Source organism: Ascaphus truei, chromosome 9, assembly GCF_040206685.1.
Source record: "Ascaphus truei isolate aAscTru1 chromosome 9, aAscTru1.hap1, whole genome shotgun sequence".
Taxonomy (NCBI): Eukaryota; Metazoa; Chordata; class Amphibia; order Anura; family Ascaphidae; genus Ascaphus; species Ascaphus truei.
In genome coordinates this window covers 38097813-38116976 of record NC_134491.1, presented here as the reverse complement: position 1 = coordinate 38116976, position 19164 = coordinate 38097813, and the positions used below count along the sequence as shown (strand labels likewise).

Below are 19164 nucleotides of genomic sequence, written 5' to 3'. Positions count from 1 at the left end.
TTTCCAAGAAGCAAATTATATAACTTTGAGCACTGGCAGAGAAGTTTCTTCTCTATTTACCTCTAAACATGGTTATAGTTAATATAGTTGTTGCTGCTATTATGTTTTTCTCCTGTTCACATGAAATATCCGCATTTCAGAGTCGCATGTCTTTATGCTGTGTGTTTCTGTAAATAATTACGCAGGAAGAATCAGAGGCGGAGAGAGACGTGGATGAGTGGACAGCGTTGGATGTAATAACAAGGATGTCTCATTCAGGGGTCTGTTCACTAAGCCCACAAATAATGCATCATGAACATCCATAAACTACAGTTGGCTATCGTTAACCCTTTCGGTGCTAAATACATAGATTAAATAAGAACATGGAAAGTTTCTGAAAATAATAGCGTGTACAGTATTTGTAAGACAGAACACAAACATTTCAGAATTAGTTTAACCCTTCACCATCAGAAGTCACCAGCACACCTTTCCTAGCAGAAAAGCAACAATTTTGAACAGAAGGATTTCCATACTTGATAATGTAAATTTTTCTCAAATTCCGGCAAAAAATTAATTTTTATTTTTTTTAACGAAAAGTCAAACTTAACAAAACAATTCGCCAAGCATTAAAAGTCAATGTGCAAGATCACGCAGCCCTTTATATACTGCCATTATCTCAAAGATCTGGTGGAAAGTGGTGGGTTTGTGGCAAAATGGTGAGCAGTACGAACTTTCTTGAAAAACATGTAGTAACAAGTAAGTGAAAACCACGTAAAATATTGTCAAGCGAGTTTTAATACATTCAAATGCCTAATCCAGACCTGCAATGCTGCACGAGCAACTGCAGCTAATTCACATCACATAGTTACATAGTTACATAGTAGGTGAGGTTGAAAAAAGACGAGCGTCCATCAAGTTCAACCTGTGCTAAATTTAGACAACAGATACTTTAACATATGTCTATACTTACTCATCCAGAAGAAGGCAAACAAAAAACCCCAGTGACATACGGTATCATCCAATGATATCTCATAAGGGAAATTTAGGGTTAAATTCCTTCCGTATTCTAAGAATTGGCAATCGGATTACTCCCTGGATCAACATCCTTCCCAGGTTTACTTATTTGGTATATCCCTGTATACCTTTCCTTTCTAAAAAAAAAGCTCTTCAACCTTTTTTTGAACAAATCTATTATATCTGCCGTCACAGTCTCCATGGGTAATGAATTCCACATTTTAACTGCCCTTACTGTAAAAAAAAAAAACCCTTTCCTTTGTTGTTGGTGAAATCTCCTTTCCTCCAACCTTAAGGGATGGCCCCGAGTCCTTTGTATTGCCCTCGGGATGAATAGTTCTTTTGAAAGCTCCTTGTACTGTCCCTGAATATATTTGTATATAGTTATCATATCCCCTCTTAGACGCCTCTTTTCTAATGTAAATAAATCTAATTTAGCTAGCCTCTCCTCATAAGTTAGATTGTCCATCCCATTTATTAATTTGGTGGCTCTTCTCTGCACTCTCTCTAGTTCCATAATGTCTTCTCTAAGGAGTGGTGCCCAAAATTGTACTCCATATTCAACGTGTGGTCTTACTAATGCTTTGTAAAGGGGCATAATTATGTTTACTTCCCTTCCATCCATTGCCCTTTTAATTTATCCCCATTTAATTTGTAAGTTGCCTGTTTATTCTTGCTTCCAAAATGCATAACCTTACATTTATCTGTATTAAACCTCATCTGCCATTTACCTGCCCAAGTTTCCAGTCTCTCCAAGTCCTTCTGGAGAGAAATGACATCCTGCTCTGATTCTACCACCGTACACAATTTAGTATCATCAGCAAAGATGGAGACTTTGCTCTCGATGCCAACCTCAAGGTCATTAATAAGCAAATTAAAAAGCAGTGGTCCCTGTACCAATCCCTGAGGTACTTCACTCACGACCTTAGCCCAACCTGAAAAAGTTCCATTTATGACAACCCTCTGTTGTCTGTCCTTCAACCAGTTTTCAATCCAGGTGCATATATTTTAAAGGAGTCCAATTTGCTTTATTTTGTACACCAACCTCTTGTGTGGAACCGTATGAAAAGCCTTTGCAAAATCTAAGTAGACCACATCAACTGCATTACCCTGGTCTAGATTCCTACTTACCACCTCAAAGAAACAAATAAGGTTAGTTTGGCAAGATCTATCCTTCATAAATCCATGCTGACTATTACTAATAATTTTGTTTTCCATTAGGTATTCCTGAATATTATCCCGTATTAAACCTTCATGTAGTTTCCCCACTATTGAAGTCAGGTCTGTAATTTCCTGCTTGTCATCTAGCTCCCTTTTTAAATATAGGCATCACATCTGCTTTACGCTAATCTTTTGGCTTGTGGAAATGGAGTACTTGAATATTAAATGTAATGGTTTGGCTATTACTGAACTTAACTATTTGAACTCTTGGATGTATGCCATCGGGGCTTGGTGCCTTATTTACTTTAATTTTTTCACACCGCCTATGAACATCTTCCTTAGTTAACCAATTGTTCATTAATTGTTGTGGCTTCCTCCTGCGGCACAACTATTGAAATGGATTCTTCCCTGGTAAACACAGAGGCAAAGAATTTGTTTAATACCTCAGCTTTTTCTTTTTCTCCAATTATCTGCCTGCCCATCTCACACTGAAAGGGTCCTATATTTTCTTTTCTCATTTTTTTGTTAAGGTACTTAAAGAACTTTTTAGGGTTGACCTTACTTTCTATTGCAATCCTTTTTTCATTATCCATTTTTGTTAATTTGACTGCAAGTTTTTGTTACATTCCTTATAATTCTGATACAATGCCTCCGTCCCTTTTGACTTAAAGAATCTAAACACCTTCCTCTTCTTGTCCATTTCCTCCCCTACCTGTTTATTTAGCCACATTGGTTTTGATTTATTTCTTTTATACTTATTACCCAAGGGGATACACTGATAAATGGGCAGTCTTTAAAACAGTATTAGAAAAGCACACTTATCTTCTACATTTTTCCCTGCAAAAACATAATTCCAATATATTACTTGTAGATTAGTCCTCAGTTTATTCAAATTTGCCTTTCTAAAGTTTAAGGTCTTTGTTGAACCCAAGTAAACTGTTGTTGAACCCAAGTAATCTGTAATCACAAACCTTTTCTTTATTTCTGATCTCTTTATTCAGCAGCAAAAGGAAGGATTTCTGTTTAACTTTTCATCAGAAACATTGCATCATGCGAAGGTAAAAATGCAGGTCCTACAGAGTAAGGATGGGGCCATAGAGGGGTGAGGAGTTCCGAGCCGCGCTGACGCTGAGGCTCGCCTGCTGAAATCTGCGCGATTCCATGGACTTGCAGCCAGCGTGCGCGAAGGGAGCCGGGGGGAGGTGGTTGGAGGCGGGGCAGTGACGTCGCTGGGCCAATCGCCCGCGACGCACTGACGTCACGGCGCCGTGACATTGACGCTGCTTCAGGCTGATTGGATGTTTTCAGCTGACAGCGCGCTGAAAAACAGCTTGGCTGTCGGCTGAAAATTCCAAAGCCTCAGCATGCCTGCGGACGCTCGCGTGAGCCCCCTCTCAAGGCATCCTCATTGACGATGCAGGGGCTCAGCGCTGGGCGTCCGCACGGCTCAGCACGGCCTGTCCTTCTATGGGCTCGGCCTAAGGCTCATTAATTAAGACTGCTGCAAAGCTGCTGTATAAACAGCATGGAAATTATCCAACTAAAACAATGAGATGTGTCGTTGGTAGATCTAGAGCTGGGGGGGGTTTTTTACAGCAGGGAGACTTTGACAAAAAACCTTCCAGAGTGTACATTATAGCTATTCATTTCTGCAGAGGATTATGACAGGCAGAACAGCAACGGTCTAGGAAATTTGGACGTGGACATTTGCCGTGATCAAATGATCCACGGCGCTTGGCCGCGACTCACCTTGCTGCCGGGACACTCCGTCGGTCTCGTCACCGCTAAGGTAAGTGACTAACCTTACATCCTAGCCTAAACCCCCCTAATGTAACCCCCTAATACTAACGCTACCCCACTACCCTAAAAACCTTAACCTCTTACCTCAAAACCCTTTACCCTAAGTCCTTAACCTAACCCCTACAGTTAACTCCCTACTCTAAAACTTGCATTCTTGTCGAAGCAGCCGGCAGCGGAGGGTTCTCCTGCGGCTAAACACAGGCAGAGAGTTGGTCGCCTAGGGTCGGCCATGACCAAATGTTCAATTCTGCCAAATGGCTGCTTTGGTGTATATAGAATCATTCCCTAAATGCCGTCTTCTGCTTCCACACAGTTCCCCGAGGATAACCTTACTGATCCTTGTTACAGTTGTTGATGAAAGGTACTGGTTCTCCCCATATAAACCTAGCGACCCATTGTGTTCTGGAACTGTACATGTTGCCTTCATGTGCCTTGTTTTACCCCTCAAAAATATAAACTTAAAGTGATTGCACATACTGTTGGCCATAGCTCATTCTGAAACTGCTCTTTCAATAGAACAAAAGTAAATTTTCGAGACGTGACAAAGTTTGACGGCAATGTGCTGTGGAAATAAGAAAATAATCACCCTTAACTATGGAATGAACGTAAAGAACCGGTTCTGAATTTATGAACATTTGAACATAAATCAAATACATTGTTCCAATTCCTCACAATGGAATGGTCTAATCAACTTTTTCTGTTTAGAAAAAATAACATTTATCTCTAACATTTAGGAGTATATATAACTTTCATCTCAACCCCCTTTAAATCCCCTTCAAGTAAGTTGTGTCAGTTCAATTACACTCCAAGTTTTTTTTAACATGTAGTAAATGAAAGATTCTTACTGTTGCATGATGGAGCCGCTCTATGAATGCAAATGCATGTGGTATTTTTAATGTACAAACATGAAAAAACTCAATACAGGGACACTTGGACAACAGGTGCAGTGTTTTGATGTCAAATAATTTCTGAATCACAGGAGGATCAAGCGCTCTCAATTTTGTGTTTTAGTAGCACCCGTTTGAATATTGTATGTTATATTTATTATAGCATAATCTAAGGCAGCGGTGCGCAAACTGGGGGGCGCACGGAATTTTTTTTGGGGGAGGGTGGGTTTTGGGCGGGCGGTTGCAGAGGTCCCGCGCTCTTCCCCAACGCATTTAAATTAAATGTCGGTGGATCGCGCGAGGCCTCTGCAACCTGCACTTCACGAGATTCAGCCGGCTTCAGGACGCGTGAGCTTGACAACGCGGCGTCATTTTACATCACGGTTGCCATTGTAATGCGACGTCAAATGATGCCGCGAGTCACGTGACATGACCCCAAGGTGTCATTTGACGTGGCGCGAGGTGAGGGGGGTGCAACAACGGAGGAGAGCAGGCAGGGGGGCGCAGCAAAAAAAGTTTGTGCACCCCTGATCTAAGGAGTGACTTGATTATTTCATTTTTGTAATATTGCTCACCACTAACTGGACCTTTTGCAGGCATTACCTGTTATTCATGTATCAAAGAATCTCTGGCACAAGGTTGGTATCAATATATCCATAAGAAAATACCATTAAAAGCAATGGGATTTGTGTAATACTGCATGAGTTTGTCACCAGACAATCTCTGATACATAACTACCTTTATTTCTATCTGCCTGTGGTACAAAACACTATTAGTATCACTGGAAGTAAATCTTTGTTATGGGTAAATGAATGTCCTCCTAATAACTCTGGATCACACAATTTGAAATACATATATAGGTCCTGTTCTGCCCAGAAATAATGGGCAAACAGAAAATATTCTCTGTAAATTTCTACAAGATAGTAACAAAATATAAATCTATTCCATTATATACAGTAAGTTGGAGAAAAACATCTCATTTTGGTCTTTATGTGAAAAAAAGCCAAACCAGCAGCATTGTTCTCGAAAGCCTGTGTTAATGCAGTATGTTATGTTTTATACTGGATTACCTTCAATTTTAACAAATAAGCATCAAAATAGAAACTTTTCTGGCAACCGAAAACAATTATGCCAGTAGCATGTCCGCGAAATGAACCATCGCAAAGACTTTTTACAGTGAAGAGTACGTGTTATGAAAAAAAACGGCCTGTCTCCTTCTCATTCAGGATTCTCCAAAGTTTATGTCCTCAAATTATGTATTTTATGTTCACAATTGGAGAAAAATATTGTTGCGTTTGCATGACGAGTCTTTCTGTCGTGCAAAAATGATCCATCTTGTAATGTTAGGTGGCCATCAAAGATGTCTCTTAAAGATCTCAGTTCAAAAAAAGTTAATCTCTTGATCTAAGCATGTCTCCAGATAACACTGTAATCTATTGAACAACAATGCATACATTGGGAAGAAGCTACTGTAGCTACAGTATAATCAGTAAACAATTATTTATTAATCAGCAATACGAGTAAACCTAATCCACATTAGTGTTTTCATCCTAGTGTTTAGTTTATCTACAGAGTCTGTACAAGAAAGCAAGTCAACGACAATACAAAATAACTCTTGCATTTTCTGACGGTTAAACCACTATGTATGGTGTCCACTTTTAAATGGACATGTAGGCCATCAGCTGCCATATTTACACTATGCAGAGTTTGAAGTAATCGGTAGCAGGATATAGAGACGTGCCTCCTACTTCTTCAGTTTCTGTTTTTCACAAAAACTCCAAAAGAACCTCCTACAATGGACCCTTGAACTGGTTGCCCGAAAGATGCTGTCTGATGGATGGTTTGGAATTAGCTGCATCACCCAACTTTCGCCACACCACCTGCAAAAGGAAAAACAGATACATTTCTGTAGTGGTCTTGTGCATCTCTACTATCAAACAAGACAATGGAGTGATTGCAATAGTCCATACTTCTTGTGGTGTTTAATATTTATAATATGAATATAAGCTTCATGTATTCAATCACATGCAGTTGCAAGGCATTAGAGAGTCGATGAAGATGGATATGTGAATGTTGGTGTTTCTAAAGGCTGTTATGACTTTTCATTCTCATTGAAACTCTTATCACGTAAGTTAATGTAGCATGATCAAAAGGCTTATTTTATATAATGCACCGTGTGCCTAGTCAATTAATAAAGTAATCAAATGCAGGCAGCCCATGATTTCAGCCTTTTATATTAGTAGAAGGTGAGGAAGGATAAGCAAGCCTAGGACATCGGGTTTCATTTGCTATTTCTCATATCTGTTACACTCACATCAAAATCTCACATTTATAATAACAATTGTAAAGATTCAGCAGTAATGCTATAGCAGCTATTTACAATTAATTTAAATCCCTTAAACATCACTTCAATTCAGCTTTGCAGGCCCCAGTAGAACCAACATAGGATTCAACTCAGCACCATGGCTCTGTTTTGAGCTTAGAGCTAGCAGCAGTCTTTAAATAAACAGGGCCACTTAATCGCCAACTCTGAGTTCAGTTTTAGGAGTTCATGCATGGCTTACCATCTTAAATATCCCAGAATCCCAATCCCATACTAAGCAGGGTTCTTGAAAATCATTGGAAAAATAAGGTAGCAGCACTAAGTCTATTTTCAGGATTTCAGTTATACTCTGTAATAGCAATGTAATGTAATAAAAAGTGGCAGAAAGTATTAAGTATTTGAATCAATCTTGAACATGAGAGGTTAACATTGGTTACAAATTGTCTTAAAAATACATTAATTGTTTTATGGCAGGACGAACTGCTGTCCATGTCTAATTTTATGTGCTGATATAAGGATAAAGGATATCTGGTTTTGTAGGTGGGGGATTGAAATACGGTATGGCTGTCATGACACTAGAATAAACATACACCTTTTAAATGTATCTGAAAAGGCAATCTTTGGATGATCTGTGAGATATCAGGGGTGTGAGCCAAGATAACAGCCCAAAGGTTTGGAAAAGTTATTAAATATGAAATAGAATATTTATAACCGTTGTGATTACATGAATCAAATGATCTAAAAAAAACTAGGGGTTTCTATGTATAACACAACCTCCACACTGTGGAAATAGTCTGCTCAGGATGACACCTACTGAAATGCTAAAAGTCTATTGGTAAAGAAGCCCACACTATCCCCAAGTGGAGGAGGTACACCTTAATATAAGAAATATATACAAAATAAATGTTGCAGAAAGGCGCGAAGACACCTATTTATAAAGGTGCACTCAGGTGGGTTCATAATAACGTAAGGTTGATGTGCAAAGGTGAAATGTATGTGTTAAAAACCTACCTTTTAATACACATGTAGCCCTTATACCCCCTGGGTATAGAAACTACCTGTGCTGCTGTCACCTGTACAGCTAACAGGAGCCCTTGAACCTCCGCCACTAGGATCCTGTGGTATAATTATCGTTTAGGTGCAGCGCCTCCACCAGCAATGGATCCCAACGTGGTGGGAGGATCCCCTCACCAGAACCAATACACACAGTAATCACACATCGGTATATAATAACAGTATTTACTATACACAGATTATAGACCATCCAAATAACACAGCCCCGCACGATTTCACACCACAATAACAACTCCCGGTTGGAGCCCCCAAAGTACTGGAGTGCCAGGGCACTTAACTCCTGAGTGTCCACCAGCTATTCCCTCCCCCAAAGAGTGTGTGTGGGATAGCGCGCTTCCCTGATCTGTTGGGGCCTGTTGGTGCACGTGCTTAATACCTCCCTGGTCTCAGAGCAGAACAATTAGTAGAACTCCGTAGATCAGTGTGTGGTGCCGCGTCGCAATCTGCTGCTCCTGTCCAGGATGGATCTTTAGGCTGATGCCGCTGGAGGGGCCTCTAGATGGCTGGTACCCCTATAAATAGTGTCTCTCTGAGAGCCTTGGCTTGCTCACTGGCAACAGGCCGCACTTCTCCCTCAGAGGTAATGTTCTGCAGCTTCTGCCTCTCTCTCTGCCTTACTACTGGGAAAGGGTCCCTACCTGAGGCCTTTCCCTACAGCACATCACAGCTCAGCACATCTACTGTGACTCAGGGAATCTATCTGGGACCTTAGGGGGATCTGGCCTAGTCCAAAGGAGCACAGCTCCCTGGACCCTCTCTGTCCAGATCCTGACTGCCACTTCTTCCTAAGCGCGCCAACTGTATCTCTTCCCCAAGCAGGGGATCCAGCCACACAATTGGCTCCCTGGCGTCACATGGTATCAGCCCCAGTGGCTGCTGGATACTGTAGTCTCTGCGGAGTCTCCTTACCATTGTCCCCGCGTGCGCCTCATCTCCTGCGCGACACTGTAATGGCTGCCGCGCTTGCAGCTACGTATATGTGAATTTGGCAAGGCCCTGCACTGCACTACGGATCTGCGCATGCATGAACCTGTGCACGTGCACACAAAACATGGCGGCGCCCTGCGAAGGGAGCCGCCGGCAAGCTTGTGCCCCCCCCCCCCCCACAACATCCCCCTGGCAGCGGAGGTAAGGGGTGGGGAACTGGAGACCGGGGGACCTGGCTACATATTCCCCCTGGTGAAAACTCCAACACCCCCGCTTGGAACAACATATATAATCACATCGTTATATAATAAAAATGCTGTACAGGTATACAACGTAACGAAATTTATCACTGAGGCTAGCTTAGCTTTAGTCTGCTGCTGAGACTCATAATGAGGTGCCCCTAGTGAACCATATGCCACTCTAGTGGGAGGGCGTCTTACTCGCTGGTTCCTGTGAGTCTCTGTCTCCATCTCTTCGTCATGGGAGAGGCTGTCATAGGCTTGAGGCCTTGACTCTCTCGTAGAGGGTGAACTAGAGTGAGCAAAGTCTCTACCTGACTGAACATTGTCTCTGCTTGGCACAAAACTTGGACATCTGGGATCGAGCTAATGACTTGTTGAAGCTGCTGGCGAGGGTACTTGAGGCGCAGGCCCATTACCCGGTGCTCCTTCGGGGGGTGCCCAACAGTCTCCACTGTGGGTGGTGGATGTTAATTCCAAAGGATCTTGAGGAGTCTCTGTAGACTCTTCCAGCCCATTATTGGTCATTACAGTCTCTGGTTTTGGGTCACTCCCTCCCACTTATGGGATGGGCAACAAGTGGTTTCTGTGCCAGACGTTTAACCTGCCATTTGCATCACGTGTGCGATAAACAGGGAGGCTGGGCATTTGGGACTCTACTTCGAAGGGTCCCTCTCTCCAGCCTTCGGCCAGCTTGTGTTTGCCGGGGATCCCTAAATTGCGTAGGAGAACTGCGTCTCCGGGTCGGAGCTCCCGATAGCGTACTTTGTGATCATACCTTCACTTGTTATTGGCATTTAATTGAGCTGTGGCCCTTTCCGCTAGCTGATAGGCACGGTGCAGACTGTCTTGAAGTCGCTTCATATAGCGGTAATGAGCCATATTGGGTACCCCATCCGTAGATACCCTCAGACGGATGTCTACAGGCAGTTGTGCTTCTCACCCGAACATCATGAAGTACGGTGTGTACCCCGTAGATTCATGCCGAGTGCAATTGTACGCATGCACCAGGGCTTCGACATGCTTACTCCATTCTCCCTTTTGAGTGTCTTTAAGAGTGCCTAACATATCTAATAATGTCCGATTGAATCTTTCTGGGAGTGCATCTCCCTCAGGGTGATAGGGAGTGGTCCTAGACATCTGAATGTTTAACAGCTTGAGCAACTCTTTGATATGCTTGCTCTTGAAGTCCCTTCCCTGATCAGAGTGCATCTGATTTGGCAGACCATAGTGCACAAAGTACTTTTCCCACAGCACTTTGGCCACTGTGATAGCTGTCACTGTAGCTAGTGATAGGTTATTATACACACCAAATATCTGGGTTGAATTGAACTTTGACTTAGATATAATAAAGATAGTTTATTCCTTAGATAGGTGAACACACAAGATGATACAAATAACAGACAATATATAGCACTTACCTAGGGGTTGGACAATGAAGTAATCAGGTACAGGATTGGCAATTCATTCAGCAATACAGGATACAAATGAAGACATCAGGAAAGACACTGGGTATAGGGCTTACACTCGTTTATATGGAGTTTCAGCCCCATACCCTAACCTTGGGCGCCTGAAAGTCTACCAGGCTTGTATCTAGTCAGGAAACCCTTTTGTCTTTAAGTATGAATTATGGCACTTACAGACCACTCAGGCTCTGCGTTTCTCCGCCCTATAGTACACAATCAGAGTGGTCTAGTCTTTGATCAGGGGGGTTGTTGTAGACAAAGAGTCGCTCTCCTGAACATTAACATAAAGCAGAGCCAGTAACTTTTCCGGGCTTTTATACCAGCCTTCGAAAACAGTATATTCTTTAATATCTACACATATTAAAATAATCCGTTCTGTGGGTCTGAGCGGGCTGAAATTTGCCAGGCCCTCATGCCGGAGGACCCTTGCCATAGTGGCCAAATATCAGCCTTCCACGACCCCCAGAACCGGATATACAAAAAACAAGTTAAAATCCCCTATTAACTTTAATGCAGGATTCTCCTCTATAAGCTAAAAGAAATCACTGCATTTCACTCTTCCATTGAAATCAATGGGCTCCGCCGCTATAGGCTTTCAATGGAGCAACTCCGCCATTGAAGTCAATGGGGAAATCACAATTTTCACATTTGCCCATACTCCGTCTGGTTGATCGGAGAGGGCTAGAAATGGCCATGCAGTCATGCCGGAGCAGTGACTACATGCCACCAAAATCCTAGCCCTCTGGTACTCACAGAACCGGATATATAGGTTTACACTTTATACATGCGGCTTTCTTCCATTAGAATCAATAGGGCCGGCGCGGCCATAGGATTCTATGGGACCTCTGCCAACAAATAAGCCAATGGGAAACACACACTTTTTAACAGTTAACCCTACTCCGTTTGGTTGAGGGGAGAGGGCTGGAAATTGCTATGCAGTCATGCCGGAGCAGTGACTACATCCTTGCCAAATCCTAGCCATCTGGTCCCCACGGAACCGGAGTTAAGGGTCTTCAGTTTACCCTGTTTCACACTTAGTGTTTGAAAGCCACGCGGCTTTCTCCGCCATTACAGTCAATGGTAGGACCTTCCTGGCCGGCGCGACCCTTTCTCGCCGCCATTACTTATCGGACCCTGTTGGGGTCAAGTGAGGGGGTTCCTAACATCTAGGGGCAAAAGGAATTTTATTTCTAGGTGCCCTAGAACAGAAGTTTCCACGCCATTTGGCCGTGAACTTGACCGAGGCCCTAGTTCCCACGCCAATTGCGCGATCATAGCTCTTTTTTGACAATGTTGCCGCTCTTGCGGTTTTGCGGTCTGGCTGGCTGCCAGCTCGTCTCCGGAGGTCGGCTTACAGGAATCCCCATTGAACTGCATTACTCCATTCACTTTCAATGGGGATCCACCGCTCCTCCTCTCGAGCGCCACCTGCAGGTCTTCTACGATATCAGGCCCAAATCGCCGGAATCTCCATAGGGGTTACATGGGCTGTAATGGCGACCTATGGAGAGACTGCAAAATGGAGCCTGCAAAGGTGGGAAATGGGACAAAGGGCCATAAACACAGAATAAACATTAACTATTTCCTTCCCGCATAGATCCCAGTGTATGTGTTGGTGCAGACACTGGAATGGGAACAATATATATTAACAGGGGGATACACAGTTGGTGCTGAAGCAGGGGCATAACTATAGTACTGTACATCATTACAGTTAACCACTCGCCTCCCAGGTGAGAGCATGGGGTGGCCAAATGGGGTGTAATCCCTTTAATACCGGGCCATACCCCCTCTCTCATGACAATAGCTTTCTGGTCTTTTGTTGAAAACGCTTGGGCGTAGTGGGTGTAGTGATCTGTCACTACCAGCACATTGTAGATGGCTCTTGAGTCTGGTTCTATACACAAGAAGTCCACGCAGACTAAGTCCATTGGGCCAGAGCTTTTGAGATGGCCCATTGGGGCCGCACGGGAGGGGCAGTGTCTTTCTCTGAATACACCGTAGATATTTCTGTTCAATGGACTCCCGCATTTTGGGCCAGAAGAATCGATCTCTTACTAATCTAAAGGTCTTATCCACCCCCAGGTGTCCGTGGTTATCGTGCAAGGATCATAAGACAAGGTGTTGCATGTGCCGGGGTAGAAACAATTGGCGTCGATCAGGATGATCGTGGTAGGGAACGACCCAATAGAGGAGACCGGGATCTATTTCAAATATGTCCCACTCACTCATGAGGATTGCAACAGTGTCATTGGGGGCCCGTTTCACCATAGAGGGGTTAATTTGATGTAGGGCCTCACGGACATTTTGCATGAGGCCCATGCCATCGGGGTGACAGTAGGCATCAGGAAGAGCCTGGGGTCGACACCCTAAAGAATCAGCTACTCGCAGCTCGAAGAACGCCACTTTATCTTCCACTATCGCTGTAATGGAACACATCGCCTTCATCCCTGGACCAGGGATCTCTTCCCAGGGCCCATCGTCTGACGTCGTACTCAATCCGGGTCTCCTAGATAGTGTGTCAGCTCCTATGTTCAGAGGCCCGGGTTTGTATTTCAACGTGAACTGGTAGTTGGAAAAGGCGGCCAACAAACCTGTGACCAGTGGAATCCAGTTTGGCGGTTGTAAGGATGTAGGTCAACGGATTGTTGTCTGTTCTCACTTCGAAGGAGACCCCATACAGATAGTCGTGGAGGTTTTCCACTACTGCCCAAATGAGGGCAAGAAACTCTAAACTTGTGAACCGGATAGTTTTTATCTCTAGGAGTTAAGCTTCGGCTCACATACGCCACTGGACGCAGGCCGGCAGGGTACTTCTGATGTAGCACAGCTCCCAGCCCGTTGAAACACGCATCCACGTAAGGTTTTTAGGGGTAAGCATAAGCTAGGACAGGAGCTTCCGTCACGCTTTTCTTGAGTCCGGTGAAAGCCTTTTCGCAGACCGATGTCCACTCATCACGGAAGGGTAATGGTGGAGACGTAGGTTTCTGTTGAGGTTCCTCTGGATAAACCTTGAGCAGACTATTAAGAACCTTGTCTTTGCTGGAATATCCTTCTATAAAACGGCGGTAGTAGCCGCAGATTCCTAAAAAGGATCTTAACTACATTACATTGTTGGGTGTCGGCCAGTTCACCATGGCTTCTACTTTTGCTTGATCGGTGGCCACTCACTCTGCGGACACTATGTGTTGGGGCCCGTTGGTGCACGTGTTTAATACTTCCCTGACCAGGAAAATTAGTACAACTCCGTATATCAGTGGCGTGGTTCCGTGCCGCAATCTGCTGCTCCTCTCCCGGAGGAATCTATAGGCTGATGCCACTGGAGGGGCCTCCAGCTTGATGGTACACCTATAAATAGTCTCTCTCTGAGAGTCTTGGCTTGCTCACTGGCAACAGGCTGCACCTCTCCCTCAGACATAATGTTCTGCAGCTTCTGCCTCTGTCTCTGCCTTACTGCTAGGAAAGGGTCTCTACCTGAGGCCTTTTCCTACAGCACACCACAGCTCAGTACATCTACTGTGACTCAGGGAATCTATCTGGGACCTTAGGGGGATCTGGCCTAGTCCAAAGGAGCACAGCTCCCTGGACCCTACCTGAACCCTCTCTGCCTGGATCCTGACTGCCTCTTCTTCCTGAGCGCGCTAACTATCTCTACCCCATGCAGGGGATCTGGCCGTGCGATTGGCTCCCTGGCACCATATGGTATCAGCCCCAGTGGCTGCTGGATACTGTAGTCCCCGCGGAGTCTCCTTACCATTGTCCCCGAATGTGCCTAATCTCCTGCGCATGCGCGACACTGTAATGGCGGCCGCGTTTGCAGCCGCGCATATGTGAACTTGGCAAGGCCCTGCACTATGGAGCTCCGTATCTGCGCATGTGCGAACATTCGCGTGTGTGCGCGCGCGCGCACAAAACATGACGGCGCCCTGCGGAGGGAGCCGCTGCCGAGCCGTCGCCTCCCCCTCCCACCCCCGCAACATCCCCCTGGCAGCGGTGGTAAAGGATGGGGAACGGGAGACCGGGGGACCTGGCTACACCCAACTCAAAATAAAGTGACTGAACACAATAGTAGCTAAAACACATTGACTTGTACACTAGTTAGTTGGTAGAATTGGTGCAGGGGGAAGGAGGAGGCTATGGTAGTGTATAAGGTATGTTACCTCTAAAGTATCTGGTGAACATCGTGAGATAAGGAAAAGTTGACAAAATAAAGTCAAAATAGCCCACCTTACCCTCAAACTGCAATAGAGCAGTTGTATCTGTGAGGTAAGTGGAACAGGTAATTGTAGTCCCCTAAAAATAGTTTATAACAGCATGTTAATGAATTGCCTGAGAATGCTGATGGGGATCTCGGACTCACTGGCCTACACAGTCTATCCCCCAATGTTAAGAGAGGTATTAGGAGACATGAAATTTGAATATAGTTTTGAGAGAACAGAACTCTCCTAATTAAAGCAGTGAAAACTCTCCTGACTCATATCTCCTGCAGATCTGATTACCAGATAGTAAAGAATGCATGAATATGCCAACATGGAATAATAGATAGAATCACCGGAAATGTGAAAGTTCCAGTGGGTGTGGGGGTGCTGGGAGAAGATGGATTGAGAGAACAGAACTCTCCCAGTGAACGGAGTATAGTCTCTCCCGGCAATCTCCCATAAAGATCTGCTTCACAGCTGATCGTGCTGCCGTCCACCTCAGGGGCGGACTGCGCGATCCCAGCTGAGAGCACAGAGAGCAATTCGTGACCAGTACCTCCCCCAACACAGCAACCAATTGCTGCTAAGCTAGACTGACGGCTGTTTTGCTACATCCATGGAGCTTTGCCCAGGGCAAATCAGTGAGTGCTGAGTTCCCCGCTGGCTTTCTATAGCCAATAATTTCCATGACCACAGATTAAACAATTTTAACAGGTATACTGCATATCTCTTCATTGGTGTAACGCGTAGCTCACCACAAACGAGGCGCGACCGCGGGGCTGAGGTAGGGAATTGTATAGAATGCAAACCACAACTGCGAGGGCACGTCTAGAGTGTAGGATAGTCATGCAGGCCGGATCAGGGTAACAGAAGACAGCGTTAGTGAGGTACTTGCTGGGTCTTGGAGTATAGAGCAGCGGATCGTTGGGGTACATAGCCAGAGTCAGGGTTGGAGAGCGTAGAGTAGTCGTGGAACCAAGCCAGGGTCAGTGCAGGAGAGGTCAGCGTCGTCATGGTTCCAAAGCCAGGGTCGGTGCAGGAGAGAGTAGTGTAGTCGTCCAAAGCCAGGGTAAGTACAGGAGAGTATCACAGGGTAGTATCCAGGCAGGGCCAGGCAGCAGGGTTCAGGCAAACAGGAACAAGGCAGTGAGTGCAGCGTCACACAAACAGAGGTTATGCTCGGCAATGACTGGGAGCACTGAGAACATATTTATAGGACCTCCCACCAATGGGAGGCAACCAGGAAGCAGGAGAATGGCACAGGCTAAGCTGCTGGACCACACAGGTGCGTCCTATTACACAGCCAATAGATAACAGTTTAATCTAATGTAAAAGACAAACGCATAAGCAAAGACCCTCGTGCACACATGCTGTTATTCCTTCGATTGCCGTAAGCCTCCATTTGTCTTTTACATTAGATTAAACTGTTATCTTTTATCTACACAATGGCTGTTTTCTGCTTTCTCGGAGATTGCTGACATATATACCACATCACCAGACTGGGCTGCACTACAGTTCTTACCTGGCACATATGCTTATTTTCCTGCTGCGTTTGTGAGTAGGAAATTGGAAGATTTCTATATATTATTCACCACACTGGTTGTACAATATCACACTATCCATTGTTTTTTCTTTTTTTGGGCACCTGGCGACGACGCTCCCCTGGAACTTCATCTACATTGCATCTTCAAGACTTTTGGAACAGTCTTTGGTTGGGGTTGAGTGATAAGTTGTTTTTTGCCATATTACACTATTTTGTGTTTTACTGTATATGGTATTCACTGCACATTTTGTTTAGATTTATTATCACTATTTGAGGTGGAGTGGAGCGCCATCTAGCGTTCTTTTTACACATTCTTTGAAGACAGCCAGACTTTGTCACCAGACTTAAATTTAGGAGCCGGTCTACGATGACGATCAGCTTGTTGTTTTTGTCGCTCCATAGCAGATTTGATATTCTTTTGAGTCCTTCTCCATAGACCCTGGAGTACCCTGATCCTGTCATCGGTGGCTGAGACCCCTGAGGAAGAAACTGTAAGTGGAAGACTAGCTGAATGGAATCCGTAATTGATGAAGAAAGGTGATTCAGTGGTAGATTCATTACGAAGATTATTGTGTGCAAATTCCGCCCAAGGAAGAAGGTCCGACCAATCATACTGAGAATCAGACATGATGCACGGAATGAATTGCTCTAAAGACTGATTAGTCCTCTCCGTCTGTCCATTAGTTTGCGGCTGATACGCTGAAGAGAAGTGAAGAGATATACCCAACTGCCGACAGAAAGAACAACAAAACTTAGATATACGTAAACTGTGATCCTCTATCGGATACAATCACTGTAGGAACTTCGTGCAGGCGAAAGATCTCCTTGATGAATATCTCAGCAAGTCTGGGAGAGCTAGGCAAACCTTTGAGAGGTACGAAATGTGATTGCTTGGAGAACCGATCTACTACAACAAGAATAGTGTTCATACCTTTAGAGTTAGGTAAATCCACTATGAAATCCATGGATAAGTGTGTCCATGGCTGAACTGGAACAGGTAATGGCTGAAGAAGCCCAGCGGGAAGATTTCTAGAAGTCTTAGTCTTGGCACAAGTTGAGCACGCAAGTACAAAGTCCTTAACATCCCTGTGAATCAGAGGCCACCAGAAAGTCCGGGAGATGAGATCCAATGTTCTTTTTGCTCCGGGATGACCCGCCGATTTAGAAGAGTGTCCACATTCCAGGACCTGTTTCCGTAAGGAGGGAGAAGTGAACAGACGACCCTCCGGGACCGAAAGATTGTCAGGAATCCTATTTTGCTGAAGAATGCTATCCATTAAAGCCTCAAAATTGGTCTTAAGTTGATCCTCAGAATTATCATCAAGTGAAAATTGACGGGACAGAGCGTCCGCTTTAACATTTTTTGTCCCTGGAAGGTAGGAGATAACAAAGTTGAACCTTAAAAAGAAGAGTGACCATCTGGCTTGGCAGGCTCCCAGGCGGCGGGCTCCCTCGATATATCACAGATTCTTGTGATCCGCAAGAATTGTTGTAGGGGTCTCGGCTCCTTCTAGAAGATGTCTCCATTCTTCTAAAGTGAGTTTCATGGCCAGAAGTTCGCGATTTCCAAAATCATAATTATGTTCGGCTGCAGAAAATTTTGGGGAGAAAAAAGCACAACCCAGGGGTGCAACCTGGCCTGAGGGTTTTTCCTCTGAGACAAAACCGCACCAACACCGACATCAGTCACATCCACATCGAGGGTAAAGGGGAGCTTAGGATCCGGATGTACCAGAACCGGGGTGGATACGAACGCTTTTTTTAAGAGATCAAAAGATTCTACTGCAGTGCAGGACCAAGATAAGGGATCTTCTCCTTTCTGAGCAAGGGCAGTCAGGGGGGCTACTAACGAAGAAAAATTCTAAATAAACCTGCAATAATAATTGAAAATCCCAGGAAACGTTGCACAGCCTTAAGTGTGGTGGGATGAGGCCAATCTAGGATTGCTTTGACTTTGGCAGGATCTATCGTGAGGCCAGAGTCCAAAATGAAGTATCCTAAGAAAGTGGTTGAAGACTGGTGGAAGTGACATTTTTCAAGTTTAGCGAACAAATGGTTTTCACGTAACAGAACTAACACTTGTTTGACATGTGTCCTACATGTTCTTCAAGAGTCTTAGAAAAAATGAGAATATCGTCCAAGTATACTATTACAAAAGAAGTGAGTAGATCTCTGAATATTTCATTGACAAAATCCTAGAAGACAGTGGGGGCATTGCAAAGACAGAAAGGCATGACCAAATACTCATAGTGTCCATCCCGGGTATTGAAAGTGGTCTTCCATTCGTCGCCTTCATGGATTCTGTTAAGTTTGTATGCACCTCGTAGATCCAATTTGGAGAAGATTTTGGCTCCTTGAAGGTGACCGAAAAGTTCGGAAATGAGAGGAAGCGGATAGCAGTTTTTAATCGTGATTTTGTTGAGTCCATGATAATCTATGCATGGCGGTAAGGACCCATCCTTTTTCTTGACAAAGAAAAACCCGGCCCCAGCGGGAGTGGTAGATTTGCGAATGAAGCCCCTTCACAAATTCTCAGCAATGTATTCTTTCATGGC

The 19164-nt window shown here is 44.5% G+C and overlaps 1 protein-coding gene across 1 annotated transcript in view; it reads right to left on the bottom strand.

The window, feature by feature from the left end:
• Positions 1-4554: 4554 nt before the first annotated feature.
• Positions 4555-19164, bottom strand: part of CCDC85C (coiled-coil domain containing 85C) — a 170398-nt gene continuing 155788 nt past the window's right edge. Inside the window, exon 5 of the mRNA XM_075614393.1 lies at positions 4555-6721. Within this exon, the coding sequence (XP_075470508.1) occupies positions 6632-6721 (90 nt within the window). The 3' untranslated portion in view covers positions 4555-6631. The remainder of the gene's footprint in view (positions 6722-19164) is intronic.